This window comes from Phalaenopsis equestris, unplaced genomic scaffold, assembly GCF_001263595.1.
Source record: "Phalaenopsis equestris unplaced genomic scaffold, ASM126359v1 Scaffold000246, whole genome shotgun sequence".
Taxonomy (NCBI): domain Eukaryota; kingdom Viridiplantae; phylum Streptophyta; class Magnoliopsida; order Asparagales; family Orchidaceae; genus Phalaenopsis; species Phalaenopsis equestris.
The window spans coordinates 262,816-290,580 of NW_018164688.1; the positions used below are offsets into that span (position 1 = coordinate 262,816).

Consider the following 27,765-nt stretch of genomic DNA (forward strand, 5'->3'; position numbering starts at 1 on the left):
CAGAAGCAGAGGGACAGAGAAGATGGTGAGAAGATCCTAGGTGGGCGACGATGAAGAAGGCAATGCATAAAAAGTACCTTCAACCCCACTATCGTCAGTATCTTTTCTTGAAACTCCATAACTTGTAGCAGTGGAATCTTTCAGTTGAGGAATTCGCAGCCCAGTTCGATCACTTACAACTAAAGTGCGAACTGATACAACCCAAAGAGCATACAATAGCAGAAATTCTTGGGGGACTGAAGCCTGCCGTTAGCAATGTGGTGCAACTGCAACCGTACTGGACGTTGGGAGCCTTGAAGGTAGAGAAACAACAACAGTTGAGTAGGCAACAATCGTCCTTTAGGCAACAACATTCTGGCGAACAACCACCTACAATTACCACGACTGACAAGGGCACCTTGGGAGAGACTAACAAGCCTGAACATGAGAATGAAAGTCTGAATTAGAGCGAGAAGAAGCAGGAGAAGGTTCTCTACATACCCTTCGGCTGTCCTACGGGCATAGTAGTCTCACTTATTAATCAGGGCGTCGTGGAAGAGTTTAACGATGAAGAGAAAGATGAGTAATAGGGTGAGGTGTATCGACTTGCCCCAGATGAAGGAGCGACGCTCGAGATTCGACGGATTCTATAAACTAAGTACACTAGGGATTCGTTTAATCATTGATGATGGCTTCACTACAACATATGCCACACCCACAACATAGTGAACACAAATGCATGCAGTTTAATCATCGATGGTGGAAACAACAAGAAAGTGACATCGTCTCAGATGAAAAAAATTAGGACTTGCAAATAAAATGCATTCTCGGTTTTATTCACTGGTGTTGCTGAAGGAGAATCAGGTTAGAATTGATTGAAGATGTTTGGTAGAATTTTCGATCGGAGGTTAGTTGCAAGACCAGGTGTGGTTTATTGTGGTCCCTATGAATGCCTTATGTTGGGATGACTGGGGCAGTTTGACTGGAGGACTAAGCATGATGGATTTAGGAACACATATTCCTTCACTAAGGATGGGAAACACATCATCTTATTTCCCTCGGTAGCACCTAAGATCAAAGGAGCCCTTACCGGTAGAATGACGTCAGTGAGACCAATTTTAATAATGACACCGAACGAGAGGACCAAGACACCCGCTCCAGATATAAAACAAATACAACCAAGGGTATGTTAGGTCAACGCCGTACGAGAATGATCAAATTAATCTCACTGCACGCTCAATTGAACCAATCGTGAGTTACTTTGGGAAGATTCAACAGTATAGGTGTGGTGCACAACCTCAAGAGGACAACACGATATGGACACCCTCAAATACCTTGGGAGAGTGTAGTTGCCAGTGTCATCCAGGGGTGGGGTGGCTGACGACGTAACAGAAGCTTCGATCTATGATTCGAAGCTCCCCCAACCCCATTAGAATGATGCGGGCGCTAAATCAACGCCTATATACGGGTGCTGAAACAATTCTTGATCCGAGGCGCTAAATCAACGCATGGTTTGGGGTGTTGAATTCCACGGGATAGGCCACTCGAAGACAGGAAGAAACACAAAATAGGAGCATGATCACGAACTATTGCAATTCGGGAAGGAGGGTACCACACCCAAGAATCATTTCTGGATTATTCTTTCCTTTCTTTTGTGTGGGAGTTTTAATTCTTATTTCTCTTCTATTTCCCCCTAGTAAGAGTATAAATTGCTGTTTTCTCTGTGTAAGAGTCAGTTTTTGGTTGTGTTTCTTTTCAGATTCTTATGTGGAGTCTTTTTCCTCTTTGTGGGCTGTATATGAGGAGTTAGTGGTGCTCCGACTGTATTTTCTTGGAGGTGGTGATTGCATTATTTCTTTTTATTTTCGCCAAGCCTTCTTATTCTCACTTCTAGCCACCAGCCTCCCCCCACTGTCACTCCAACACCCGACTGACCCCATTTTCTGCAGGCTTTATTGTTGTCCAGCCACGAATTGGGTATTGTTATTTTCCGTTTATGTGATATTGTAACAGTATTTTATTATTAAAGACAGTTTATGATTCCACTATTTTTCCCACTAATTTCAACATCAAACTAGCTAAGGAACCATTCGATAGTTAACCATGAAATTATTTATGTATAACAATATTTTCCTAGGTTTTCTGAATGTAAATAATCCAAAATTATTAAGATTCTTGTTTTATTGTTTGTGCCATCCAAGATTAATAAGTACCAGTTAATTTGGCATGTTAATGAACACTTTTGATTCTGTACAAAAAAATTATCATTCAGACAATTTATTGGAGAACGAAAGGTACCATGGCTTGCTAGTTAGGCGAGTCATTATCTTGGAATTCCAGGTGCTTAGACACCTGCTCTTATATTATTATATTTTATATTTTTTTAATCTCTAGTTTTTTTTAATAGAATTGTATGCGTTTAAATATTTGGCTTCAGTTATTTGTCAACAAAAATTTCTTGAATTATCGTTGGAGGAGCTTTATGGATCTCGTAGGCGTTGGGTTGTTAAAGCAGTTTTAGGATCTCAATAATTTGCCAGTCTAATTTGACTACTTTATTTTACTGAACTTGCTAAATCCAAATGTTTTTGACTTTTGCCTATTTTTAAATTAGTAGTATGCTGCCTGTTGGCACTTTTTTAGGATTTTACCCATAGGCAACTTGGAAGATTCATTGGTGCTTGGTAATATATATTTGTTTTAAATTTCTTATTTTTTCATGTTTATGCTTTTTGGCCAGTCAACTTCAATTAGCATGAAGTTGATAAACTGCTTGGGTAGTAAAGCTTCATAGTAATTTATTTTTGTAGTTGCATCATCATCATTATCCTCGGTCTTATCGCAATTATTTGGAATATGTTTTATGAATCATCATTTTTCATTCTTTCTTGCATCATTGTTTTTCTTGCATCATTGTTTTTCTTGCTTTTTGCTGCAGGAGGTGTTTCACTATTTTGTGCAAATTATTTTCTACTACTTCCATTTTTGTTCATTAATCTATTCAATTGTTTTCCTAATACTTTGACTAAAATAATTCCGAATTGCCTTCTTTAAGTACCATATCTTTGAAGATTAATAATTTTTACCTTATAAATTTTATGATATTTTCTTAGGTTCATTATTTCTTTTGATTTTATTTGTTATATCAATTATATGTAAAACCATATCATATAAGAAAGAATATACTTTTATAACTTATATCATATATGCAGCGTGTCATGACTTGGCTCGGGGGCTTAGGATTATCATGGTGGAAGGTAGATGGTTGGACGGTGAAATTAAATTTTAATTTTTAATCCAATTACTAACTAATAAATCTGATCCTCCAAATAATTGAAAGCCGCTAAGAAATACAATTTTAATCAACTTAATAGTAAAGCAGTTAACCTTTTTCTATGTTGGTCACTTTTATTTTTCAAATAATTTTATTTTATTTTATTCATTATCTGGTCTAAAATGTATGCCTAAAAAAGTTGGTTTAAAACATAATGTGCTATCAACGACGCAATAAGCATTCACACCTATAATACTATAGGGACATAATGGAAAAAAGAACAACAAATGTGCTTGTCAAATATAATGTATCGATATAAGAACCTTAAACAATTTAGTACTCAAAGGCTATTTAAGAAGATTCGGAATATTTTATAACACCATACAATATCATATACATATTTACGTCGGAATGAGACCGTAACCTGTTTGTTGCCTCGTCGTGCTCGAAGGAGGGTAGGGGTTTGTGTCGAAGCAGTTTCATCGCCTCATCCTCGAAGATAAAGGCAAGGGGATTGCGTAGTAGCAGGTTCGTCGCCTCGTCGTGCTCGAAGAAGAGGGTAGGGGATTGGCAGATTTGTTGCCTCCCTCTCGCATCTATGTGAAGACGTTGACATCCTCTGCTGGAAAACGCCTCGTCTCCTGCTTTTGCCGGTGGTGGCTTCAGACCGAACTTATAATGCTGCTCTTGCGGGTGCCCACGCTTCAGGTACTCCTAAATCATGTATGTTCCCGCCTTCGTTTGCTCTGTCGGAGGGTGGCGAATTCTGTTTCATCAAAAAAGCTGGTAGGAAGGATGGGAAGTCAACCATCTTTTATGCAGACGCTGAAAGTAATATGCTTGCTTCTTCTTGTCGTCTGAATTTGGTCGGAAAATTCCTTTATGACCATCCCAAACTGGAGTTTATTCGTAAGGAATTTGAGCTTATACATCTTGTTGGGAGTAGAAAATTGGACTTTTAGATGAGCGACACATCCTTTTTCAACTTAACAATGAAGAGAATTACACACCCTTATTTTCTAGAAGACTAATTTGGATTGATAACAAAGTGATGAGAATTTTGAAATGGACTGTGGATTTGGACTTAAAGGCGAAACCACCAACCATTTCGGTCTGGATTTGTCTCACTGGTATGAAATTCCGTCATTTTAACGAAGAAGTGTTGTACTATATTGCCACTGTCTATGGTAAGCCCCTTGAAACAGACATTTCCACTTTTAATCTTTCCCGTCCTTCAGAAGCTAGAGTATTTGCTGAAAGAGACATCACTTTGAACGCTTTTGAGGAAATTTGACTAGGCTCACAACATCAAGGGTATTGGCAGAGGGTTGTTATTGAACCTTTTCCTATGTATTGCTCTAATTATCGTATGTTCGGCCATTTCAATTCTCACTGTCAGCACTTACACCCCTATCTAAAACCACAAAAGCACAGCGCTCCTCCAGTGACCCCCCCTCCCCCCTCTTAACCTGGCCCCACGTGCTGTTTAGACCTTCCCTTCTCAAAGTTAGTGACACTCTTGATTATTACAAGGATATCTCTGACCCCAATAACATTGTGGTAACCGTACCATCTAGTTCAACGACTAACGTTGCTGTAGGTTCAATTGTCTCTGTGGGAAATCATTCAACTCTTCAACCTCCACATACTGCTGGAGAAGTAGGTCCTCTAATTATGCATGAGAATGATACTCCTATTACTCTGAAATTTCCAAATACTGATGTTGTGGTCACTCCAATCTTGGAGGAGTGCCAAGCTCAAAATGGGCAACAACCTGCAAACAATCAACAATCTATGGATCAACTCATTGTAGCTGATCATAAGGGCAATCCATTGTTGGAGTGTCAAGCCAATGATTGGCAACAGTTTGCACCTATTCAACAATCATAAGAAAAGTTCAATGGTTGAGGATTGACAGATTCAAACATATAAGAAGAAGAACAAAGGAAAGCGTGAACTCACGTTTATACAGGATGGCGCATTGAATGTCGTCCGAACGACGACCCATATGCAAGGTGTTTGCTGTACTCCCTCCCTAGAACTAGGCGCGAGATTTAATCTTCAACACATTTATTCGACGCTGCAATTATGGGTTATTTGGGTATCGACTGGTAGTATTGCAATGACAAATCCTCGTTTCATTTAAGATCCCTTCCATGTATACGTCTTCATATGTCATTTCAACACTTTAATGACTGTTTTGGAGCCTTTTTTGTGTTTTTTTTCTTTTTTTTGGAATATACTTTATACATTTGCCTTTTTGTGTGCGTTGTATACCTTGTTAGTGGGTTTTGCTCCCACTCACTAAATTTTATCAATAATTTTTTTAGGTTTATATTATATTAGTCTCTAGAGGACTGTAAAAATATAACATTTAGGATATTTGAGTATCAATGTTTTTCTCTAGTTTGCATGTATGCATATTTTAGCATCTCCAATTAATATTATATGGGGGTGAACTCCATTACTTAATACACACATTCAGGCTTTTTATATATCTCTTTTCATTCACATTTTAATATCATTTATATTACTATAGTAACTAGTATATGCAATAAGTAAAATCAAACATATTTAGTGTAACATAATTTACTTCAATATGACCAATACAATTTGTAGAACAGATAAATCATAGTTAAACTTTTAGTGCTTATCTATTTGAAAAAATAATTATCGTATCTAATGCGTTTAGTTTAGAAGAATATAATATTATTACTCTATTTTAAAAATAAGTATACTCACCTTAAAGAAGATCATTTGCTTTGTTTGTTAACTCTTAAATGTCACTTCTTTAGCAGAATACCTAAATTAATATGCATATGAACATAAGATTTTTTGTTTCTCTACCTTTTCTTAACAAAAAATTCTTTTTATTCTATTCCACTTTCTTTAATTTGATATGCTTGTTTTTTAATAATGTATAATTTTGCTTAATTAAATACTCGTACTCAAATTCATAAACCGATAGTCATCACTGGCAAATCTTTCATTCAAGACTAAAGTCATTTTAATTACATTCTTAAAATTATATATCCTTATTATATATTTTAAATTTAATGTTCACTACATCACCATTGTGAGGCATTTACTGATACTGAAACTAGTTAAAATTTAACAGAACACAAATCAAACTTTTATTAATGTAGAAATAGGATTACAATGCGAAACAATGAAAAATGAAAAATACAACGACAATCAATCTCCTGCTAGGGTCCGACCGCTGAGATTCGTGAGTAAGGAGGTGTTAACATCATAGTGTGGGTATGGGGAAGTGCTGGTGGTGGTGAGAGAGCTCAGGAAGGGGATTTGGGGGTTTGATAGGTCGGCTGGAGTACTAGTTGGAGGGTTGCACAACAAGGAGAGGGTGCTGAGAAGGGCGACAGGGTGTTGGGGTGCAATTCGGGTGAGTGGACAACAAGGGTAGGCGGTAGGGAAGGGCGGCCTTGGGTTAGGTTGAAGTATGGGGTGGCCGGAGGTGGAGGAGAGGGGAGGAGAAGGTTTAGGTAAGGGTAAAAGGAAAGGTAAAACACCAGTTCGGAGTAGGATAAAACCAAGGCACCACCACCTCCTTAGATACAATTTTAGAATAGGGAGAGCACTCCACACATGAATATGAAATCTGCAAATCCAAGACTGCCCTAACTTTCTGAAACAACAGTAGCATATAAACTAAAATTGGAAGAAAAAAGGGAAGTATGAAAGGAAACTCTCACACAGGAGGAAGGTGTGGGAATACTCTATTGTTGACCTTTACCCTGAGGCTTGGGCACCCGCAAGTGCAGCAGAATACGATATGTTCGAAGCCATTCTCAATGGAGGTGCAGAGAACAAATTACGAAACCAAACAAAGAGCAAGGAGCGGAGGAAAGCCCCTCTGTGAGCTGCAGACGACCAACTAGCAACAGCTAAGAGACGCCCTCGAGCATGACTTCTCAGGATGACGACCAACTGCAGAAGCCCGCACTTAGACGTCCCTCAAAAGATGTAGCGAGAGGCAACTGAGAGCAGCTGCAACGGGACGACGAAACCCACTGAATAGACGCCCCTGAGCCTGAAGACCTGTCGAGAGAGCCGCTAAATCGGGATGACAGAGCCGCTGCGATGCGACAGTCGATGCAGGGAGAAAACTTCGAGATTCAAAGGTTGATTAATGTCGCAATCTTGACATTTGTTTACCACTAGTTATAGTCGGGACTGTAGCAGGAAAGCAGGCGAGGGTTTCGATGAGCCTAACCCTAAAGTAAACTTGGACTCTATAAGTAGACTCAGTGGATGGACTAACCTAATAATTTTGTAAAATGCACTCAATCAAAACGCTCACGGCATTCCATCATTATGGGTCAATTGGTATCCAAAGCTATTAACCAACCAGATGGCTAGGGGTCTCAAAGAGCAAAGAAAGATGAGGGTTTCAAGGGTCTCTGTGTATCGCAATTCTGTCGTGTCTTCCCAACCAACCCTAATTGCGAGTGTTTCGAAGAGGAGACGAGCGCAGATAACTTCGGATGCATGCCAATGTCCAACCGGGAGAGCCAAGCTTCGTGCATGAGTTTCACGTGATACATCTGTGGCTTACGAGCATGGGGAAAGAAGAGGGTTTTTACCCAAGAATTTTGTCGTGCCTTTCTTAGGAACCATAAAGAATAGGTTTAATTCAGAAGTCATAACAAAGAGGAGTGTTGGACATGTTATTGGCATCCTAGGCGAGAGCAAGTAAGGCTTTTTATATTATATATATATATATATCTGTGTGTGTGTATTAAAAAAATCCCAAGGGCTAATATATTAAAGAGAAAAAGGTACATATAGGTTGTATGAGACGACCTAAGAGAAAGCCCAACTCACACAGTACAACACACATAAAAACTAAAGAAACAAAGGTACATATAGACTTTTTAGTCCATCCACTGAGTCTACTTATAGAATCCAAGTTTACTTTAGGATTAGGCTCATCGAAACCCTCGCCTTCTTTCTTGCTATAGTGAAGACTATAACTAGTGGTAATTAAATGCCAGGATTGCGACATTAATCAACCTTCGAATCTCCTAGTTTTCTCTCTGCATTGTCCTTTGCATGATTAGAAGCCTTGGCCTCCTGTTTGCCAAACCAAGAGTCGCAAGCGAGCAAAAGAAGCAACAATTGGAGCGGAGTGTACATAGACCTTTAAAAATTTCATCTTTCTCTCTTTCCGTTATGTCTCCATTACTCAAGATTGAGCCCAACCCAATCGAATTCGAACCCTCTTCTTCCTCCCTATCGTCCTGAGCTCGAACCATATATATATATATGATATTATAAAATGGTGATCATTGTCCTCGTTCTTGCTTTGCATTTTCTTATTCACTACATTTTCGTCAAATTGTTTCGTCCTCATTGGTCTTCGCGCCAGTCTTTCTCCGTCGCATCGCAGCGGCTCTGTCGTCCCTAATCAGCGGCTCTCTCGGCCGGTCGTCGGGCTTGGGGGTGTCTGCTCAACGGGTTTTGTCGTCCTGTTTCAGCGGTTCTCAATTGCTTCTCGTTGCGACTTTTGAGGGACGTCTGAGCGCGGGCTTCTGCGGGTCGTCGTCGTCCCGAGAAGTCGTGCTCGGGGGTGTCTCTTAGCTGCCGCTAGCTGATCGTCTGCAGCTCACAAAGGGGCTTTCCTCTGCTTCTTTCTACCTGTTTGGTTTCGAAATTTGCTCTCTGCACCTCCATTGGGGATGACTTCGGACAGATCGTATGCTGCTGCACTTGCAGGTGCCCAAGCCTCAGGTATAACTAAATCATGCTCTTTTCATCATTCTTTTTGGATGAAAGGAGGACATCAAGAAACCTGGTAGGAAGAATGAGAAACCTGTCATCTTTTTTACAAAAGTTAAAGGTATTCAACTTGATTCCTTCTGTCGTCTGAATTTGGTCGAGAAATTTTTGTCTGACCATCCAAAAATGGAGTTAATTCATAAGAAACTTGAGCTTATGCACCTTGTTGGTGAATAAAAAATTGTACTTTTAGATGAAATACACTCTTATTTGACTTAATAATGAAAAAGATTACACGCGTTTATTTGTTAGAATGATTATGTGGATTAATAACAGAACAATGAGAAATTGTGTGTGGATTTTGACTTTCAGACGGAACCACCAATCATCCGGTTTTGATTCGCCTCCATGGTTAGAAATTTCATTATTTGACTCAAAAAGGGTTGTATTCTATTGCGTCAGCTTATGATAAGCTACTTAAAATGGACATTTCTACTTTTAATCTTTCCCGTTCATCTGAAGTCAGAGTACTTGTTGAAAGAGACATCATTTCATTCGCTTCTGAGGAGATTTGGTTGGGCACGCAACACCATGGATATTGGCAAAAGGAAGTGATTGAGTCTTTTTTTTCTTATTGTTCGAACTGTTGTATGTTCGACCACTCCGGTTCTCAATTCCACAATTTACACCCCAACTCAGACCAAAAAAATAAAGTGCTCCGTTAGAAACAGAGAATCTAGCTCCTCATGTTCAACTCCAAGTTATTGACACTATTGATTATCAAAATGATATCTCTGAAGAAGTCACTAACTTCACAAGCAATATGTCAACCATTCAGTTTTCACACAATGTTGTAGCTCCCCCGTCTTTGGAATCTCCAATCGTGGGGGCGAGGGAGATTCTTCAGACCCCATCTGCACTAGAACCTATCACTGATATTACAGGTACAATATTTTTACTGCTTCAGTATCACCTTATAAGGTCAAGCAAAATGTTAATGTTTCTCAGGTATCGCCTTATAAGGTCAAGCAAAATGTTAATGTTTCTCAGGCTTATGGGGATCATGATGTGCAACAACCTACACCTGTTCGACCACCTTTGGAACAATCCATTGATCGGATGAGTCAGTCCTCAGATGAGGAATGACAGTTCTACATATCTAGGAGGAAGAAAAAAATGAAGACCTACTTGAGCTCAGGAATCTGATGGACGATACTTTGGTTACTTCCAGTAATGATATGCACCTTACCAATCTTTTAGCAGGGCTCTTCTGAGAACTAAAGGGGAAGACTACAGTGTGACATCCCTAACACTTTTGCGCCCGTTGATGGCTTTTTGGTTTTTTATCCTTTTTTATCTTTACTTTATTTGGAGTTGTGTGTGTTGCATTGTGTGACATGGGCTTTCTCTTAGGCCCTATTATGCAACATATCTGTATCTTTTCCTCTTTAATATATTAGTCTTTGGGCTTTTTCTGATATATATATATATATATATATATCTATTGAAGTTTAAGTTTGGGTGCTAGATATGTAAATACGTAGAAAGTAAGTGCTACATATGTAAATCTTCCTTAATCTGATAGTTTTAATCTATGAACTGTGGGTTATATCACGGATGTCGTCGTTCCCCTCTGCTAGGGTTTTGACAGGCGAAACCCTAGCTTTATGCTACATGGATCTCCAATAAGCTACACAGATCTCTCTCGCGTTTCTATTTCCCTGCTTTGTCTTCGTCGACTCTTTCCAGACGATGAGGCAGGCTCGAGTTTTCACATTTCTTTTAAGACGACGTCCTCGTTTGTCTACGACGCCTCCTTCGTAGTCCTCGCGTCGTCTCAGTATGGCGGCAGAGTTGCTGCTCTGCTCATAAAGTTGCAACAACATTCTTGTTCGTCGCTCTCGCCCCTCTTTTGCGATATTTCCTCACAGAGTAACTGACACCGGCGAAGGGGATGGCCTCAGGGATTCTTTCCTACTCCGCCGCTCTCGCCGGTGATAACCCCGCTCTCGCCCCTCTTTCGAATGTTTCCGCAACGTTACCATGATACTTTTGTTCTTGGCGTTGAAACCGAATTTCTCCAAAAAAAGATCCCGTAAAAATGACAAACCTGTAATATTTCTCACAGTGACCGAGATCTCCACTCTAGCCGCGCCTTGCCGACTGTTCTTAGTAGGTAACTTTTTTTATGAAAACCCTAAACTTGAGCTAATTCGAAAGGATTTTGAGCAAATGAAGCTGAAAGGGGGTTGGAAGAATGGTAAATTGGATGGTCGACACATTCTCATTCAATTATCAAATGATGAAGATTACGCCCATTTGTTTGCGAGAAAACTCCTTCAAATAGACAAGCATGTGATGAAAGTTTTAAAATGGACGGTGAATTTTAACCCTCATACTGAACCTCCTACCATTCCTGTTTGGCTGCGCTTCCTAGGTTTGAAGGTCCACCTTTACGATCAAGAGCTCCTCTTCGCTTTAGCGATGGTATACGGTAAACCTCTCAAAACTGATATGCCTACAGTGATACATTGAATCTGACTCGTCTTTTTGAAGCCAAAATTTTGATAGAACGGGATATTACTCTACCTTTTCCGGGAGATACAGATTGACACACAACATCAGGGATTTTGGCAGCAAGCAGAACTTTAACATATACCTCTTTATTGCACCCACTGTCGTATGTTTGGACACTCTTTTTTTTCAATATTATCAGTTGCATCCAAATCTAAAACCTCCAAGTAAAAATGCTACTGGGTCTGCCCCACTTCATAGCTGTCTTTCTTCCGCACCTGAGTGCATTCTACAGACTATTGAAACACTGGTTGACATGATGCCACCTCTCCCTCCCACTACTGGAGACAATACTGTTTCTGTTCTTCCGATTGATGTATTGACAGATGGCTTACTTGGACATCCTACAATCTCTATCATCGTTGAAAATAATACTGCAGGATCCTTACCTCCAAAGGATATTCTTCGGTTCGATAGTTAGAATATTATCGCAGCTCCACATCCTCAGGAAGCATCAGTTGCTGATGAGACATGTTTACCATCTCTTCAGAATGAGAATGTTGTTTCTGTTAGTCAGGAGCTGGGGGCTCATTCTCTTCTAAATGCCCGACAATCTGTTGACCACACTGTTCAGATGAGCCAGTCTTTGGATAAGGAATAGTAGGTATACATCTAGGAAGAAAAAGAAGAATGGAGCCACACCCCAACTTGGGAACTTAATTAATGATACTTTAGTAACTTCGGGTAATGACACGACACTCAACAGTTTGTTAGCTGGTTCCGCTCCTAGAACCAGAGGCAGAGGCAGAGGCAGAGGCATGACCAAGCTGGCTCGTCTCTAGCAACTTATTTTTTGGGAGTTTTGAATTTTAGAGTTTTATCTGTCCGGATAAGGAATAGTAGGTATACATTTAGGAAGAAAAAGAAGAATGGAGGCACACCCCAGCTTGGGAACTTAATTAATGATACTTTAGTAACTTCGGGTAATGACACGACACTCAACAATTTGTTAGCTGGTTCCGCTCTTAGAACCAGAGGCAGAGGCAGAGGCAGAGGCATGACCAAGCTAGCTCGTCTCTAGCAACTTATTTTTTGGGAGTTAAAAAAAACGAGAGATAGAGAGAGAATTATGTGGGAAATTGTACTCATTTCTTTAATGCTGGTAAATTGAAAACTGCGTCCGTCTTATAAACCGATAGATTTTGATGTTTCTTTCGATCGCAGTGTCTCATGACACTGACTAGCATGTCTTTTAAACAATTGGGCAAACAGATACCCCCAATGCAGCCCCCTAAAGCGGGGACGACATCGGGAGTTTGTTGTAATAAAAATCCAACCTGATTATATGCAAATGCTTTAAAAAAGCTGGATTATTTGGACTTGCAAATGCTCACAAATTTTGGTGATCATGGATTTGCAATGCTTTAAAAAATCTGGATTATTTGGACTTTGAAATGATATAAAAACGGAAATAAAGGGAAACATAAATTGTTAATTAAAATCCCCAAATCCCATTATATTTGAAGGTGATCAAATAAAAATCTAAGCCTAAATGCAAATAAATCTTTATGCGATCTATTTAAATAAATAAATTGGGACTAAGCTTGGTTGTGGCTAAGCATAGGGACTAACAAGTTGACTTAATGATGAAATATCATTAATTGAGGGTAAAGTTTGATTTGTGCTAAGCTTAGGGGTTGGCAAATTGGCTTAAATATGAAATATCATAAATTGAGGCTAAAGCTTGATTGGGGCTAATGTTGGCTTAATTTTGAAATATCATAACTTGGGCCTAAGCTGCATAAATGATGTCATCTTTAAATGCTAAAAATGAAAACCTAATATGCCAATTTAGCCACCGAATTCACAACATCACTTGCTAAAGAACAAAAGATGATTCCCTTAAAGCAAAAATGGAATTTTGTGTGATTCAAAATCATAATATTGCAAAGATTTCAAATTCTGCATGATTTTAAGGTTTATACAAACTTTAGGATTGTTTATTATGTTAAATGCAATGTTTTGAAATCTATGTGAGTATTTTTAAGGCTTATGTGTGTAATAAATTGGATACTCTTGAGCTATAAATGCTTTAAGATGTTTAAGAAAATAAGTCAATGAAACACAATTTCAAAATCTTGCATGCGTTTCTTGAAGTAAGTTTCATATCATAGTCATAGTTTAAACGATCGTGCAAATCATTCAAAATTGTAAAATCTTTTGAAATATTCAAATATATGAAATTAAATACCCGTATTTGTTATGAATAAGATTCTAAATGCTTTGACAAATATCTTATGAATACTGTTTTAGTTAAGACCAAATTTGCACTCAAATAGTTCATACTTTGAAAATCAATTAATCTAGCCGCTTTGTCTACATGATGTGGTTGTAAGTCCCACCTACGAAGTCCGATTTTTTTTTTATTAAAAACTGGAGTTGACGAGTCTAATAAGTTTCAACAGTGTCCAAATAAAAAATATAAGAATTTGCATGTCCAAATCACAAAGTTTGATTCTCCTTCTTGTTAGGGTTGGAGTTGTCAATATTAATATGCTAAATATATCAAAATTGAAAAATTTCAAATGAATCTTTAGCATAAAAGTTTCAAATGACAAATTCACGATGATAGTTGTGTTGATTGTGAATCTCATCTGGAGGGCTAAATTAAAAAAAAAATAAAGTAATAAATTCAATATTTAACTAAAATTAATCGCTTAAAAATTTTTAGCAATTCACATTCACCATTCACAATAGTTTGTTGAGGGTGACCAATTTTTTATTGACTTTAGTTCACAAAAGAGCTAATGTCATAATGCATGTATCATTATGTTCGCATTGAAAGTAATTTCATGCAATTAAGGGAGTGAACCGAGCCTTCTGTCTGCATGATTTGGCTTGAAGGCTTTACAAAATAATGGTTACGACTAGAGTTCTCTGACTGGGTGTTTGCTGCCAAATGACACTATTATATTAAGACCACAACCACAAGCATATGTTCCTTGATAATATTTTGCTCTTTGAGTTGTGAACCATGATGGTACATCTGATTGACACAAAGTCTTTTGTTAGCTAAGATCGATTTGAATTTATCTTCTTAACAAACACTCACCTCAGATCTACAAAGGTCCTTTGAACAACGTAACCTATGGTTGCTGACAGGGATCTTTCAGGCAGGTTGAGTCGACTATATTCTCTAAGTAAGTAGGTTAGGGACCAGAATAACCCGGGACGACATATTCATGTGATCTTGATCGGGTTTGTTATCACTTCCCTCACCATCTGCTTGAAGTTTAAAGTATAAATTTTATAATTTAAATTCTAAGTTTGTTGCTACCATACGTTATATATTAAGTGTTTAATGACTAGTATTAATCGAAAATGCTCTTCTGCTATCGGGAGGGGTTTGCACCTATGGGAAATCTTAAATCCCAGATAGTGCTCTTCTGCTATCGGGAGGGGTAATTAACCATAGGGTTTGCACCTATGGGAAATCTTAAATCCCAGATAAAAAACGGACCTTGCAAAATGATGGCCAAATCTCAATTTTTGAACCTTAAGGCTCTCTCACCAACAAACACAAAAATAGATAGTTTGGGGTGTTAAAATTTTTGGAACCCACAAGCCTCGATTTAAGTATGCTCATGCTCCTCCACTTGCCTTGTCGGCTCTGTCGCCGTTGCACATGAACGTGCCCACAGGCTATTCAAGACTGTTGGCTCATGCACATAGTTAATCTTGCTCATGTATATGATGTCGCTTGATTCCACCCTTGATCGTGCGTAGCCCTTTCTCTCCTTGTACTCAAGCCTTCTCTCACAAGCAATCCTTCTCTCTCTCTCTCTCTCTCTCTCTCTCTCTCTCTTGCCGCCCCTTCGGTTTTTTTACGAAGGATTTGTCTTCAACTCCCTTATAACATCAAATTGACTAATGTTGGTTCGATTGAACGACATTTGTTGGTTCAGATTTTATTTTATTTTATTTAATTTTGCTAGACATTACATTGTGAAACTTTTGCATGGAATGACCTTTCAATGTCTCTTAAAAGATTTCTCATTCATTTTTAGGAAAGCGAAGTTTATTTGTGATTTGATGGATATATTTTTGTAAGCAGTTTAGTTCTCTTTTTATTAATTTATTGATTTAATATTGCAATATCATATGCTATTTTTATGTTAAGTGTAACTTCTATTATAGAATTTATATCTCTTATTTCATACCTATCATGAATATTCTAATAACCGGTTCTACTCAAAACTTTATGCTTTCTTAAAGCAGCCTCAAATCATCCTATTCTATTCAAGAATATGTGATAATAGTTCATTCATCTCTTCCTAAAATTGACTTTTTGTGCTTCGTTTTAGTTAAACTTAAATATCATAAGCATTAAGCTTAATAATAATTATTTTATTACTAACTCCATTGATGTTTATTGAGTTATTGGATGGTGATTTCCTTGCCTTATTTGTTTGTAGATTTTGTTGTTGTTGTTGTAGCTGGAAAAGAGTGATAAAAGGAGGTGTGAATTCTGGATTTTTGACCATGTTGGCATGGTTTCATGTTATGGGCATGGAGAGTGATATGGGTGCAATGTTGGGGGCGCTGCAGGTTCTAGCAGGTTCTTCTTGTGATCTTGCATGTTTCCAGTCAATTTGTATGCACGTGAAATGCCATGGGGTTTGAGTTGTTGCAAGCTACATACTGTTCTGCTTTTTTCATATGTTTGAAAGTTGTATGATGAGGTGATTGAGTTTGTGCATTTTTTAGTTTGTAATTCAAAAGTAGGTGTGGCGGGCATCTGGGTTGGAAATTCTGCTAAGTTGGTGATGCAGTGTCCCACGACCGAAGCGGGCGTTCCAACTACTTGCTTGGATTGAATCGGTCCAGGCCTTTCTTTCTTCCGAGGAGTCGGCCGGTCCACTTGGGCCACTCGTAGTTATCCTGTTATTATATATATTTGCTTTCTTGATGTTTTAGGGTTAGTTTTTTTTTTCTTGGTATTGCTCGAGTGAGCCGCCGACATCTATGTTTTGCGTTTAAGGCTGTATTCGAGGGTGGAGTAGTGCTCCGACCGTATCTCTCTATCGAGATGGTGATTTATCCTTCCCCAATTCCTCTGCAACCACCCACTTAGCTGCCACACATCCCTTATGTTTGCTGTTCTTCTCGCAGTTGCTCGCTGTCCTGCCATTTTTTTTCATGCCGCAGCTGTGCCTGTCCTCTCCTTCACTGTTTCTGGCAGCTTACTGCCTTTCCAGCCCTCCAACACCTTTCTACATCGCCGTTCCCAGCTGTAGCCTCCCGAAACAGCACTTATGTGCTTTCCACCTGCAGTTTTTGTCTTCCAAGCACTCTTTTCTCTCATCTCCAGCCCTCCTGACCACTCCTCCCACTCCTATGTTGCTGGTATCTACCTGTGCAGCCGTCCCCTTTGCTTCCCCCATTCCTTGTTGCTGTTTCCTCCGCTGTTTCAGCTTTCTTGTGGGGCTGCTGCTGCCTAGAACTGCCTCTATTCACTGTTTTACTTGCTGTTAGTCCCTGACCTCTTTGCTACCATCCAGGACAGAAAGGACATGCTGTTCCGTTACCACCTCCGCCCACTTGGTCCCTCTCCCCAGCTTGCCACCACCTTTTTGGACCCCCAACAACCATCTCCACCACATTCTATTCACCCTAGTAGAGTGTTATGTGTCGTGTGTGTTGTTATTTCCTATTTTAATTGTCTGGTTGTAAGTTCTTATTTGATTTCAGTAATAATATTTGCTTTTCCCATTATTGTTTGTTTAAACTCGGTATCAGTATGTTAATGCATATCTTTGTTGGGATTATAAAAATTGACTGGAGGTTAATGTAAATTCAAATTGTGATTGATCTTTTTTTGTTATACTTGTCTACTAATCTAGGCTATTAGGAAACTATAAATAGTAGTCCAAGGTGTTTAATTTATCATTTTACTTTATAAAATTTCTTTCATTCAATTTTTTGTCTTGTTAATATAAGTTTGGATGGGTGATTCCTTATGTTCGATGCAAATGCCGCTATTTGAATATGATGAATGTCATATCCTTGCACTAGTGTGAGTCCTTGTCTTTCTTTACATCGGTAATTTTGTTTCTTGCCTATTTCATCGGCATTATTTGTTGTTTTAAGACTCCTGATTATGGGTAGAAAGTAATATAGGATAACTGTAACTTATGGCATTAAATTTTTTTTGCTCTTAAATGACAGGGGAGCTACTGAGAATCCCTCCCTTCTGCGACATAAGCTACAATGCCGCAGGACTGTTTTCCACGATTCCTTCGTATGGACCGAACTGGTTCAGTTCTGGGAGGTCCGACTATGGGTTGGCTCCTCCTTTCCATAGGGGGATACATTGCTAGTTATCTAGGGCATTTATATTTGATTCCGGTGTATTAGGTTAGCAGTATTTTTTGTCTTTCTTCCAGGACAGTCGACAACTTCCAGGTTTTCCCTTCTAGGGTCGTATTTAACGACGAGTGGTGCTCTGACTGTATCTTGTGGAGATGGTGATTATTCTCGACCTTCCTACTCCTCCGCAACCCTCTTTCCACTGCCGCAACCGTATTTGCTGATGCCATCGAAAAACAACAATTTTCTTTTTTCCTGTAGTTCTACCACCTCTCCTTTCCTCCCAAGCTGTTGTCCCTTGCCACCAACCCTTCTCTTCGCTTCTATCATTCCGAGGACAGCCCGCTTGTTGTCTTTCTGTGATTCCAACCTTCCCAACTATCCCGATCATCCCAACACCCTTCTCCACCTCCTCCCAGCCTCCTATCTCGTTGCCGCAACCTCGTAAATCCCTCACTGTGCTGTCTACCGCTGCCCAACCATCCAACACCATCTTAATGTAAATTCAAATTGTGATTGATCTTTTTTTGTTATACTTGTCTACTAATCTAGGCTATTAGGAAACTATAAATAGTAGTCCAAGGTGTTTAATTTATCATTTTTACTTTATAAAATTTCTTTCATTCAATTTTTTGTCTTGTTAATATAAGTTTGGATGGGTGATTCCTTATGTTCGATGCAAATGCCGCTATTTGAATATGATGAATGTCATATCCTTGCACTAGTGTGAGTCCTTGTCTTTCTTTACATTGGTAATTTTGTTTCTTGCCTATTTCATCGGCATTATTTGTTGTTTTAAGACTCCTGATTATGGGTAGAAAGTAATATAGGATAACTGTAACTTATGGCATTAAATTTTTTTTGCTCTTAAATGACAGGGGAGCTACTGAGAATCCCTCCCTTCTGCGACATAAGCTACAATACCGCAGGACTGTTTTCCACGATTCCTTCGTATGGACCGAACTGGTTCAGTTCTGGGAGGTCCGACTATGGGTTGGCTCCTCCTTTCCATAGGGGGATACATTGCTAGTTATCTAGGGCATTTATATTTGATTCCGGTGTATTAGGTTAGCAGTATTTTTTGTCTTTCTTCCAGGACAGTCGACAACTTCCAGGTTTTCCCTTCTAGGGTCGTATTTAACGACGAGTGGTGCTCTGACTGTATCTTGTCTGAGATGGTGATTATTCTCGACCTTCCTACTCCTCCGCAACCCTCTTTCCACTGCCGCAACCGTATTTGCTGATGCCATCGAAAAACAACAATTTTCTTTTTTCCTGTAGTTCTACCACCTCTCCTTTCCTCCCAAGCTGTTGTCCCTTGCCACCAACCCTTCTCTTCGCTTCTATCATTCCGAGGACAGCCCGCTTGTTGTCTTTCTGTGATTCCAACCTTCCCAACTATCCCGATCATCCCAACACCCTTCTCCACCTCCTCCCAGCCTCCTATCTCGTTGCCGCAACCTCGTAAATCCCTCACTGTGCTGTCTACCGCTGCCCAACCATCCAACACCATCTTCCCTTTTCAGCCGCCCAACCTTTTCAGCCGGTTTGCATCACTGCCGCATCCACACAACTCCATCGCCTTGCCGTGCTACCGCTGTCCAACCATCCTACATTGCCGCCACAACCCACCGAATGTGTTGGTGATCGGCGAAGATTTGGGCCTTCTAAGAGGTAGCAAAGAGTGGGATAGTGAATAGACTTGGGGTTTGTGTTTTCAATTGTTGTAATTTCAGTTTTCGGTTGTAATTTCCTATTTGAATTCAACAATAATATTGGCTTTTCTGTTGTTTAGGATAACTCTAGTATCAGTCAATTTCTCCTAACAGAGGGTTGCATATAGATTGGTGCAAATTGAACGTTGTAAGGGCCTTTTTCATTATTATTATTTTTTTATAAAATCTAGATGTCTATATGAATTTCATATTGTCCTGCTATGCCTTTCGCCATATATCTGTTATAACTTTTATAAAGGCAAACTAGATGTAGAGGGGCTCAGTTTAGACATGAAGCAAATGCAGACTTTTGTAGCATTAATAGGAAATGAATATAATAGAGGTAAGATCTTGCCTGCATCAATATATAGGTGTAGCTTGAATAACATATTTATACTAATTTTCATGCTAACTAAAATTTACTGTGAATATTAGTCTTAATGCAGCAATATGTGTGAATGCACTATCCTTTGTGAAATAAATGTGAAAATGGCAATTCGGTTGAATTGATTTTTTTTTTTTTTGAGTTGGTCTCAAGAGATCATTATAACTTAAATTTTCATATTAGTGTTATTCAGCGGTTTTGAATGGTGAAGTAAATGCTCTGAATACGGTGTTTTTATTAGGCTTTTATGTCATTTGACATGCTTCTTTTTTGCAAGATGAATTTGTTGAATCTTTATAACAAATGTTGAAACTCATATGTGATTATTTTTTATGTTTAATTACATTTTTATGTGGTAGTTGAAAGTGACTGGTGTAATTTTATGTTTGAAGCTAGCTGTGCTGTAAAATAATAAATTTAGACGATCTCTATTCTATTTGAATTGATGATTTGGTCACATCTATCGTTGACCATCTAATGATCCGGTTAGGAGTTTAGATTTCTTAGATTCGACTTATGTTAAGAAATGAAGAGGTAGACTTAAAAAAGATTTGGGCATGTTGAATAAAAAATGATCTTAATTTATTAGAATTAAATGAAAATATGACACTTATTAGGACACAATGGAGAAAAAGAATTCATGTAGCTAACCCTACTTAGTGGGATAAAGGCTTGTTGTTGTTGTTATTGTTGTTGTTGTCTATTCTATTCAAACGCTGAGAAAAATCCATCCATACAACTATATACACTGCAGTGCTGGCAGTCTCAATTATGTTGTATAGCATAAGAAACTTTATAAGACAGTTTTTAACCACACATTGTGTTATTCAATTAATTTGTTCATCTTCTACATATTTACATCAGCCTTTGTGAGGAATTTGGTTGATATCTTTAATCGATTGCAATAGATAATTTTTAAACTTCTGCTGCTCAGTAGCACATTTCTTTTTTCCAGTTGACTATACAACGGTTCCCTTTTTTGATTAACGGCTGTTTGGATAATTAAGCTTTGCTGTTAAAATATGGTGTCTTGAGTGTACGGATAACATTTTTATTTAAATTTTGAAAGCTTTGAATTTGTGCTCAATGGATACTTGATGATTAAACCAAATTGCACCTCTAGTTTTAAACATATTGTATGTAAACAGTAAAACAGTTGTTCATACAGCGAAGGAAAAGCTAAGAGTATGTTTGGCATTTTGTTTCTTGTTTTTATTTTTATTTTATGTTTTGTTTTTAAAAATATGTTTGGTTGGTATAATTTTTATATGTTTTTTTCTTGGTTTAAAAACAAATTAATAAACAAAAACAAATCAATTAAAAAACAATCAAAATGCCAAAAAAAATATTTTTATTGAGGTTTAAAAACAAATTAATAAACAATCAAAATGCCAAAAAAAATATTTTTATTGATTTTGAAAACATATAGCTTACTCAGGGATGTTTAAATTTAATTCATAACATAAACAAAACAAAACAAAAAGTTCTGGTTTCTACTTCAGGCAAACTTATGGGAATTTTTCACGCATTTTGAATTTGAAGTGACTTCTTGGATTTTCATTCACTTCTTATGTAGAACAGAGTGTGATGGGCTATTATCAATGACATTTGGATGTTTTCTCAAGTATTTTAATAAATTGGTAGTTTTTTATTATTTTTCCATTTCCACTATTTATTTGACTTAGTATTATTATAGGTGACATTTCTTCATAAAGGATTTGATGAAACATGCCGGCTTGGACTTAATAGTGAAACTGAAAAGGTATATAATTGTCATATTGTTGTTTTGTTAATGCAACTTTTGGCTTTTGAAAGATATTTCATTAAATGTAATAATTTTTATACAAATAACATTGTGAATGAACTTGGGTTTGTTATATCTGCACTCAACCTTGTGGAGGTACAAATCACTTATTCTTAAAAACTGCTCCTTGCATTGGCTAATAACAAGTAGGTCGTGAGAAATGTATCCCCTCTTGGTGAGACAGGAATGCTGGTTGTTGATTCCGTGGTAAGTTGAAGATATCTGATTTAGTTGTGTTTGTTTTATGCTATTCATTGATACTCTCTATCTACTTGATATTCTTCTATAATGAAGGTATGTTGTAGGTGCCTGGAGGCCCTGCATACAAAACCTTGGAACCTGGTGACATTCTGATTTGCATAAATGGGGAGGTGAACCTCTTTATAGCGACTTGTGTTGTATGTTTGACATTATCTTTTTAGATTTTGTATATGCGAAATCAGTAAAAATTGTCTCCTGACTCTTTGGAGATGGTCATTTTGATTCCCCCAGTCTATAAAGTGTATTAAATCCCTAGAATATTTTAATATTGGCTGAAATGGTCTCAATTTTAGCCCAAATTTAAAATCCTGGGTCTTCAGGCAGGCATATTGTGCTGGTATACAGAGATACATCGTCTATTGTTCTTTTTCTTTCTCGTCATTAAAAACCATCTATTTTTTTGTTGGAACACTGGCCTTCCCTTTACCTTGTTTTTATTATGTATGATTTAACCATTTTGCTGTACTGGTTTTTCCTTGAAGGGTTTATCAGAGGTCTTTCTTAGAGCTAGTGCAAATGAAGTTGAAGGCAATTATTTCTTATTATGAGTTGACTTCTGTCATCGCAAAGTTCACTTCATGTCATCTTTATATCCTTTTGGTGAACTATCAGGATATGTAATTATTTCTTAAATGTTGATAAAGGTTGTGTTGCCCCCCCCCCCCCCACAAAAAAATTAAATATTAGGCTTGAAATTAATTATTCTGTCAGACTTCATTTATAAGTATCATAGCCTACGTCAAATTTCAAAGGTTTTCTAAGAAGGGTTTGTTATGGTGCATCCATTGTAGTAGGCTTGAAAAATTTCATCTGCGACCCTTTTTTTTCTTAATATTCAGCTAGTCTAGGGCACAAGCAGGTCTATTGCATTTTTTCTTTTCAATTAGTATTAATTATTCTGTCAGACTTCATTTATAAGTATCTTAGCCTATATCAAATTTCAAAGGTTTTCTAAGAAGGGTTTGTTATGGTGCATCCATTGTAGCTAAAGAAACCTTGATTTGTTGCTTGTTTTTTTATTACAAAGCTAATCACTTTTAAATAGGCTCAAAGCTATATGTATGCTTGCAGGACCTTTATGATTTCCCTTTTACTTTTGTGCGCCAACCTTATGCTTTCTATGCATAAAATATAATGAAACCAACACATGCCTACCCGTGATGAGGCACATATTTCACTTATAATGGATAAAACTATCGTCTCCTTTCTTAAATCTCTAATGCTTTACACTTGTACAGGCATATTCTTTTAGTTCATTTATCTTTTAGTGGCTGTTACTGTTTGCATGTGTTAAGATACTTAAATATGTAAGCCTTTCCTTGTCGGAGAAAAGGTAGATTTTTTAATCCTCAGCACTCTTTGAAGATGACTATATGGCTTGCATTCATTTAAAAAATTTTTCTTATATTTTCTTGAAACATCTAGATGGGATATCCAATGTTTTGTTTAGTTTATAGGCCTTTAAAATCTTTTTCTTATGTTAAATTCTGATTTATGCATTATATTATTTTTTAGAAATGTTTTGCACGGTGACTGAAATCAGTCAAAACGTAGTGTGATGTTCGTTCATTATTTTCCTATTAATTTGGATAAACTTGTGGGGAATACCATTTTGAGTTTCAACATTCATTTTAAGTAGAATTAGTTAGCATTTATTGCATTCCTATGAAATAAATATGACCTGCTTGCACGTTTCATTAAATGTTTTCGATTATATGAGATTTAGAAAACAATAACATTTTGTAGCCATCAATGTCACGACCCAGCCCGGGGCTTGTAATTAACCAAGGTGAGTACAGACGATCGAACGGTGTGAATTAAATTCTCTATAATTGTTTACAATTTAGCAGATGAAAGAGTCAGTACAAATTATTTTAAAGCGGTATAATTAAAAAATACCTCATTGATGGTAATCCACATCTTCTATTAATGTTTTCTCGTCTTTCACTTGTCTTTTAAAAATTTAAGTAAATTTGAAAAGCTAGTTAAAACAACTGTGAGCTAAACGAGCCAGCGAATACTTTATTTCTAAACTACAGCAATACAAGGAAAAGAATGAACAATGTGCATGTTAGTAAACTTCTTTATAAATCAATATAAACATGTTATTTAAATGAGTTTATATCATTATCATATCAATATCATTATATATCTATACAACTATCTTAGGAGATACCGTCTAAAAATTGTGTTAATCAAGACATCAATATCAATATCCTTTTCCAGTTATGTGCATGTTCTCCCACTAGTACCATCAAGTGTGTTTTATAGCATGTTCTCCCACTAGTACCATCAAGTGTGTTTTATCATGCCAATCATGCACATATAAACAATCATCATAAACATATGTATTAATTGCATTAAATTCAACATACTAGATAAAACATACATCAAACGCATGAGTAAGTAGCCGAACATCCATAACGATATGACCAATAAAGAAAATAATATCTCAATTAAATTAAAGTACACAAATATCAATTGTAAACTTATTTAAGTATAATTAAATTACTACTATTATTTAAAAGTACAAGTATTCATCTGGATGATGCTTAATTTAATAAGCTTTTGCCCTAACGTCGACTCTTCTGAAGTGAAAATCTAACATACATTAAATTACTACTATTATTTAAAAGTACAAGTACTCATCTAGATGATGCTTAATTTAATAAGCTTTTGCCCCAACGTCGACTCTTCTGAAGTGAAAATCTAACATACATGATATAAAATTTATTTATTTATTATTTATGTAATATTAAATTTTTGTTTTTATTCAAGTATTAAGTTTTTATTAATTTACTATTCATATTTTTCTATTAAATAAAGTTTCCCTTACCTCTCAAACCACACAGGAGGATCTCTCCTGAGCTCGACCCACACTGATCTTCCATTCTCCTTCTATTTGAACACCATCTCCCCTACGCGATGGCCTTCCTTTCTTCATGCACGACAATCCTTACTCAACTCGCTCAACTCAATTCTTCTTCGTGAAGCTCAGCGAAGTTGTGAGCATCTCGAAGCGACACCTCTTCTTCTCCTCTACTTGTCACCGAAACAACATCCTCTCGACATAGATGCCACTTTTGCCCTAATTCTCACTTGTTCTCGCCTCTTGGCTCTATGTAAGTCGGTCTGCATCTTAAATAAGTGAATTTGCCTCTCCGACTTCCTGACTTCTTCTCCCTTCCTCATTCTGCTTCACGGCTCCTCAACTCCTCTTCTTCGGTTTCACAATCTGCTCGCTTCTTCTCCCCGTTCTATTTATTTGGCTTGAACGCTCCAATCCTCCTCCGTGATTCTACTTTTCCCTTCCCCTATGTACATAACTGTTACAATCAAATATATGTAAGTTGTTAGTAGTCAATTTTTAACTTTTTTCATTTTTGAAATAATGGTTTATCTAAATGTATTAAGAGTTCAGTGTTTTCACGGCTGAAAATATTTTTTCGACACTTATGGAGATTGATTCTTTTAGTAAAATTTTAGAAATCTTTTCGCAGGATATTTTGGTTCTTTTAGCAATATTTTTAACATTTATTTGCATATATGGTTTCATTGCTCTATATTTAGCGTCAAGTCTACTTCTGAAGACCAAAATTGTTTCTTCTCCATACAACCAATTTTCCTCATACATAATTATATTAATCAGGCTGAATTTTTTGTTTGATGCCCTAAAGCTCATACTTTGTTGGATGATTTTTTTATATACCTAGCCTTTTCAAGGTGCCATTTTAAGTTACCTTAGAATGTAGTTAACAGCTTTCATGTGGTCTTCAAGGAGCTTATTCATGCATTCACACACAATAAGAATAGGAAATTCAATATAAGAACTATTGAGAGAGAAGTAGATGAGTTTTTCTACAAGGCATTGATAGTCACCTTTTATATATGGCCATGTTTTTAATGATGATTTTGATTTTTTTGGTAGGTTCTTTAGTTTTTAGGCAGGCTTACATCTAATCATTATTTTATCTTAACGTAAATGATGAGTGTGGCTAACTTTCATGTGATTTTAGTAAGATTGTTCATGTATTGGCTTACAACAATAATAGGAAATCCAATAAAAGGACATGTTTTATATGGCAATACCGATTTGTTTTTTTAGGCTTTTAGATTTTATATAGAGTTACATCTAATTATTTTTACCTCTTAAAGAAGATTGTGAATATACTTTGAGAAATAATAATGCCATGTATATGGTCCAAGAGATCGTCCAAGTGAGGAATGAGAAGCCACTACTTGATGGTTAGCTTGTTGATGGCCCTACTGTCAATGTACATCCACCGTGAATTGTGCATCTTGAGTACGGTTTGAGCGGGGACAACACACAAACTTGTACTCTCTTTGACCAGCCCTCTCGTGACAAGATCCTGCATTTGTCGCTGCAAACAACTTGTCGTACTCCACAGGACAATCTGTAGACAGACCAATTCAACAACACTGATTTTGATATAAGATCTTTGGCGTGCTGAATGTCCCTCAGCGGCGGTAATCCTTTTGGAAGACTGTCTGTCATTACATCTCGAAAGTCTTGTAGTAGTGGCTGTAGTGGTGCTGGTTTCCCACTCTCCTCCGCATTTCCCTCTAATGGAACTAATGTCAGTGCCATTGGAGTATCCCGAACTGACTGCATGAATGTGACCTTTGGGACTAACGCTTCCTCTATTTCGCTTATACATTTTGCATCCTTAAGAAGTAACAACATGATGCGTTTCCCATTCTTTTTAAAAGAGTAAGTATTCTTGAAGCCTTTGTGTTGAGTTTGGCTGTCGAACTGCCAAGGCCTCCCCAACATATTATGTCACACATCTATCAGAATCACATCGCACCGCACTCGCTCCTGCAACCGATCCCCAATTGAAAATTCAACCAATCATTGTTGATCTACGCATATCTCGTTTCTCTTCTTCAACTATGTAAGGGAGTAAGACTGGGTTGTTTTTGCGTTGTCAATCCTAATTTCTTCACCATCAACGTGTACACCACATTTCATAACTCTCATTGTCGATGATCAAACTGTAAACATTGCCCTTTACTGTACACATGGTGCGAAAGATACTATTCTTCAACCATGATTGGTCTCATTCTAGCTCTGAACGTAGAACTCTCCGTATTGCTAACAATTCTCTCCCTTGTCGCCCTTGAACTAATGTTCTTCCTCTGGACTATCCTCTGACTACTCGTTCTCCAACTACTTGACGACACCCTGATCTGTGAATGTGACAACTCGAATCATGGGATAGCTGGAGGCTGGTCTGTAGCCGTGTGTCTCTCCCAAAAGAGCTCTTAGGGGTGGTGGGCAGCCCAGGACTTAAATATTATTTTTTGGCCCTACATTTATCCGATGTGGGACTTTTTGTCCGTGACATTCTCCTCCACCCAATCACGTGACACACTCGTCACGGGATCGGCTCTACCAAAGGTCCCACTGGACCATGGAGAGTCCACACACCTGGCAGACAACAATCTGCACCGATACCACTTGTCACCTCCCAAAAGAACTCATAGGGGCGGTGGGCAGCCCGGGACTTAAATATTGTTTTTCGGCCCTACACCTAGTCGATATGAGACTTTTTGTCCGTGACACGTGGCTCCTAAAACACCTTTTGACAGGTATCGAACTGAAAGAGCTACCTTTTCTGCCTTCTTTCCACTCTGATTTGTCTAGTCACTCCCTCATCCTATCTTGCTAACTTCTCCCAAGGTACCTTTATCAGTAGCGATA

At 37.7% G+C, this 27,765-nt stretch overlaps 1 protein-coding gene across 1 annotated transcript in view; it reads left to right on the forward strand.

Moving 5' to 3' along the window:
* LOC110024101 (protease Do-like 7) overlaps window positions 1–27,765 on the forward strand; it is a 161,367-nt gene that overhangs the window by 45,340 nt on the left and 88,262 nt on the right. Inside the window, exons 8-10 of the mRNA XM_020723860.1 lie at window positions 21,672–21,737; window positions 21,930–21,986; window positions 22,085–22,150. Coding sequence (XP_020579519.1) covers window positions 21,672–21,737; window positions 21,930–21,986; window positions 22,085–22,150 — 189 coding nt within the window. The remainder of the gene's footprint in view (window positions 1–21,671; window positions 21,738–21,929; window positions 21,987–22,084; window positions 22,151–27,765) is intronic.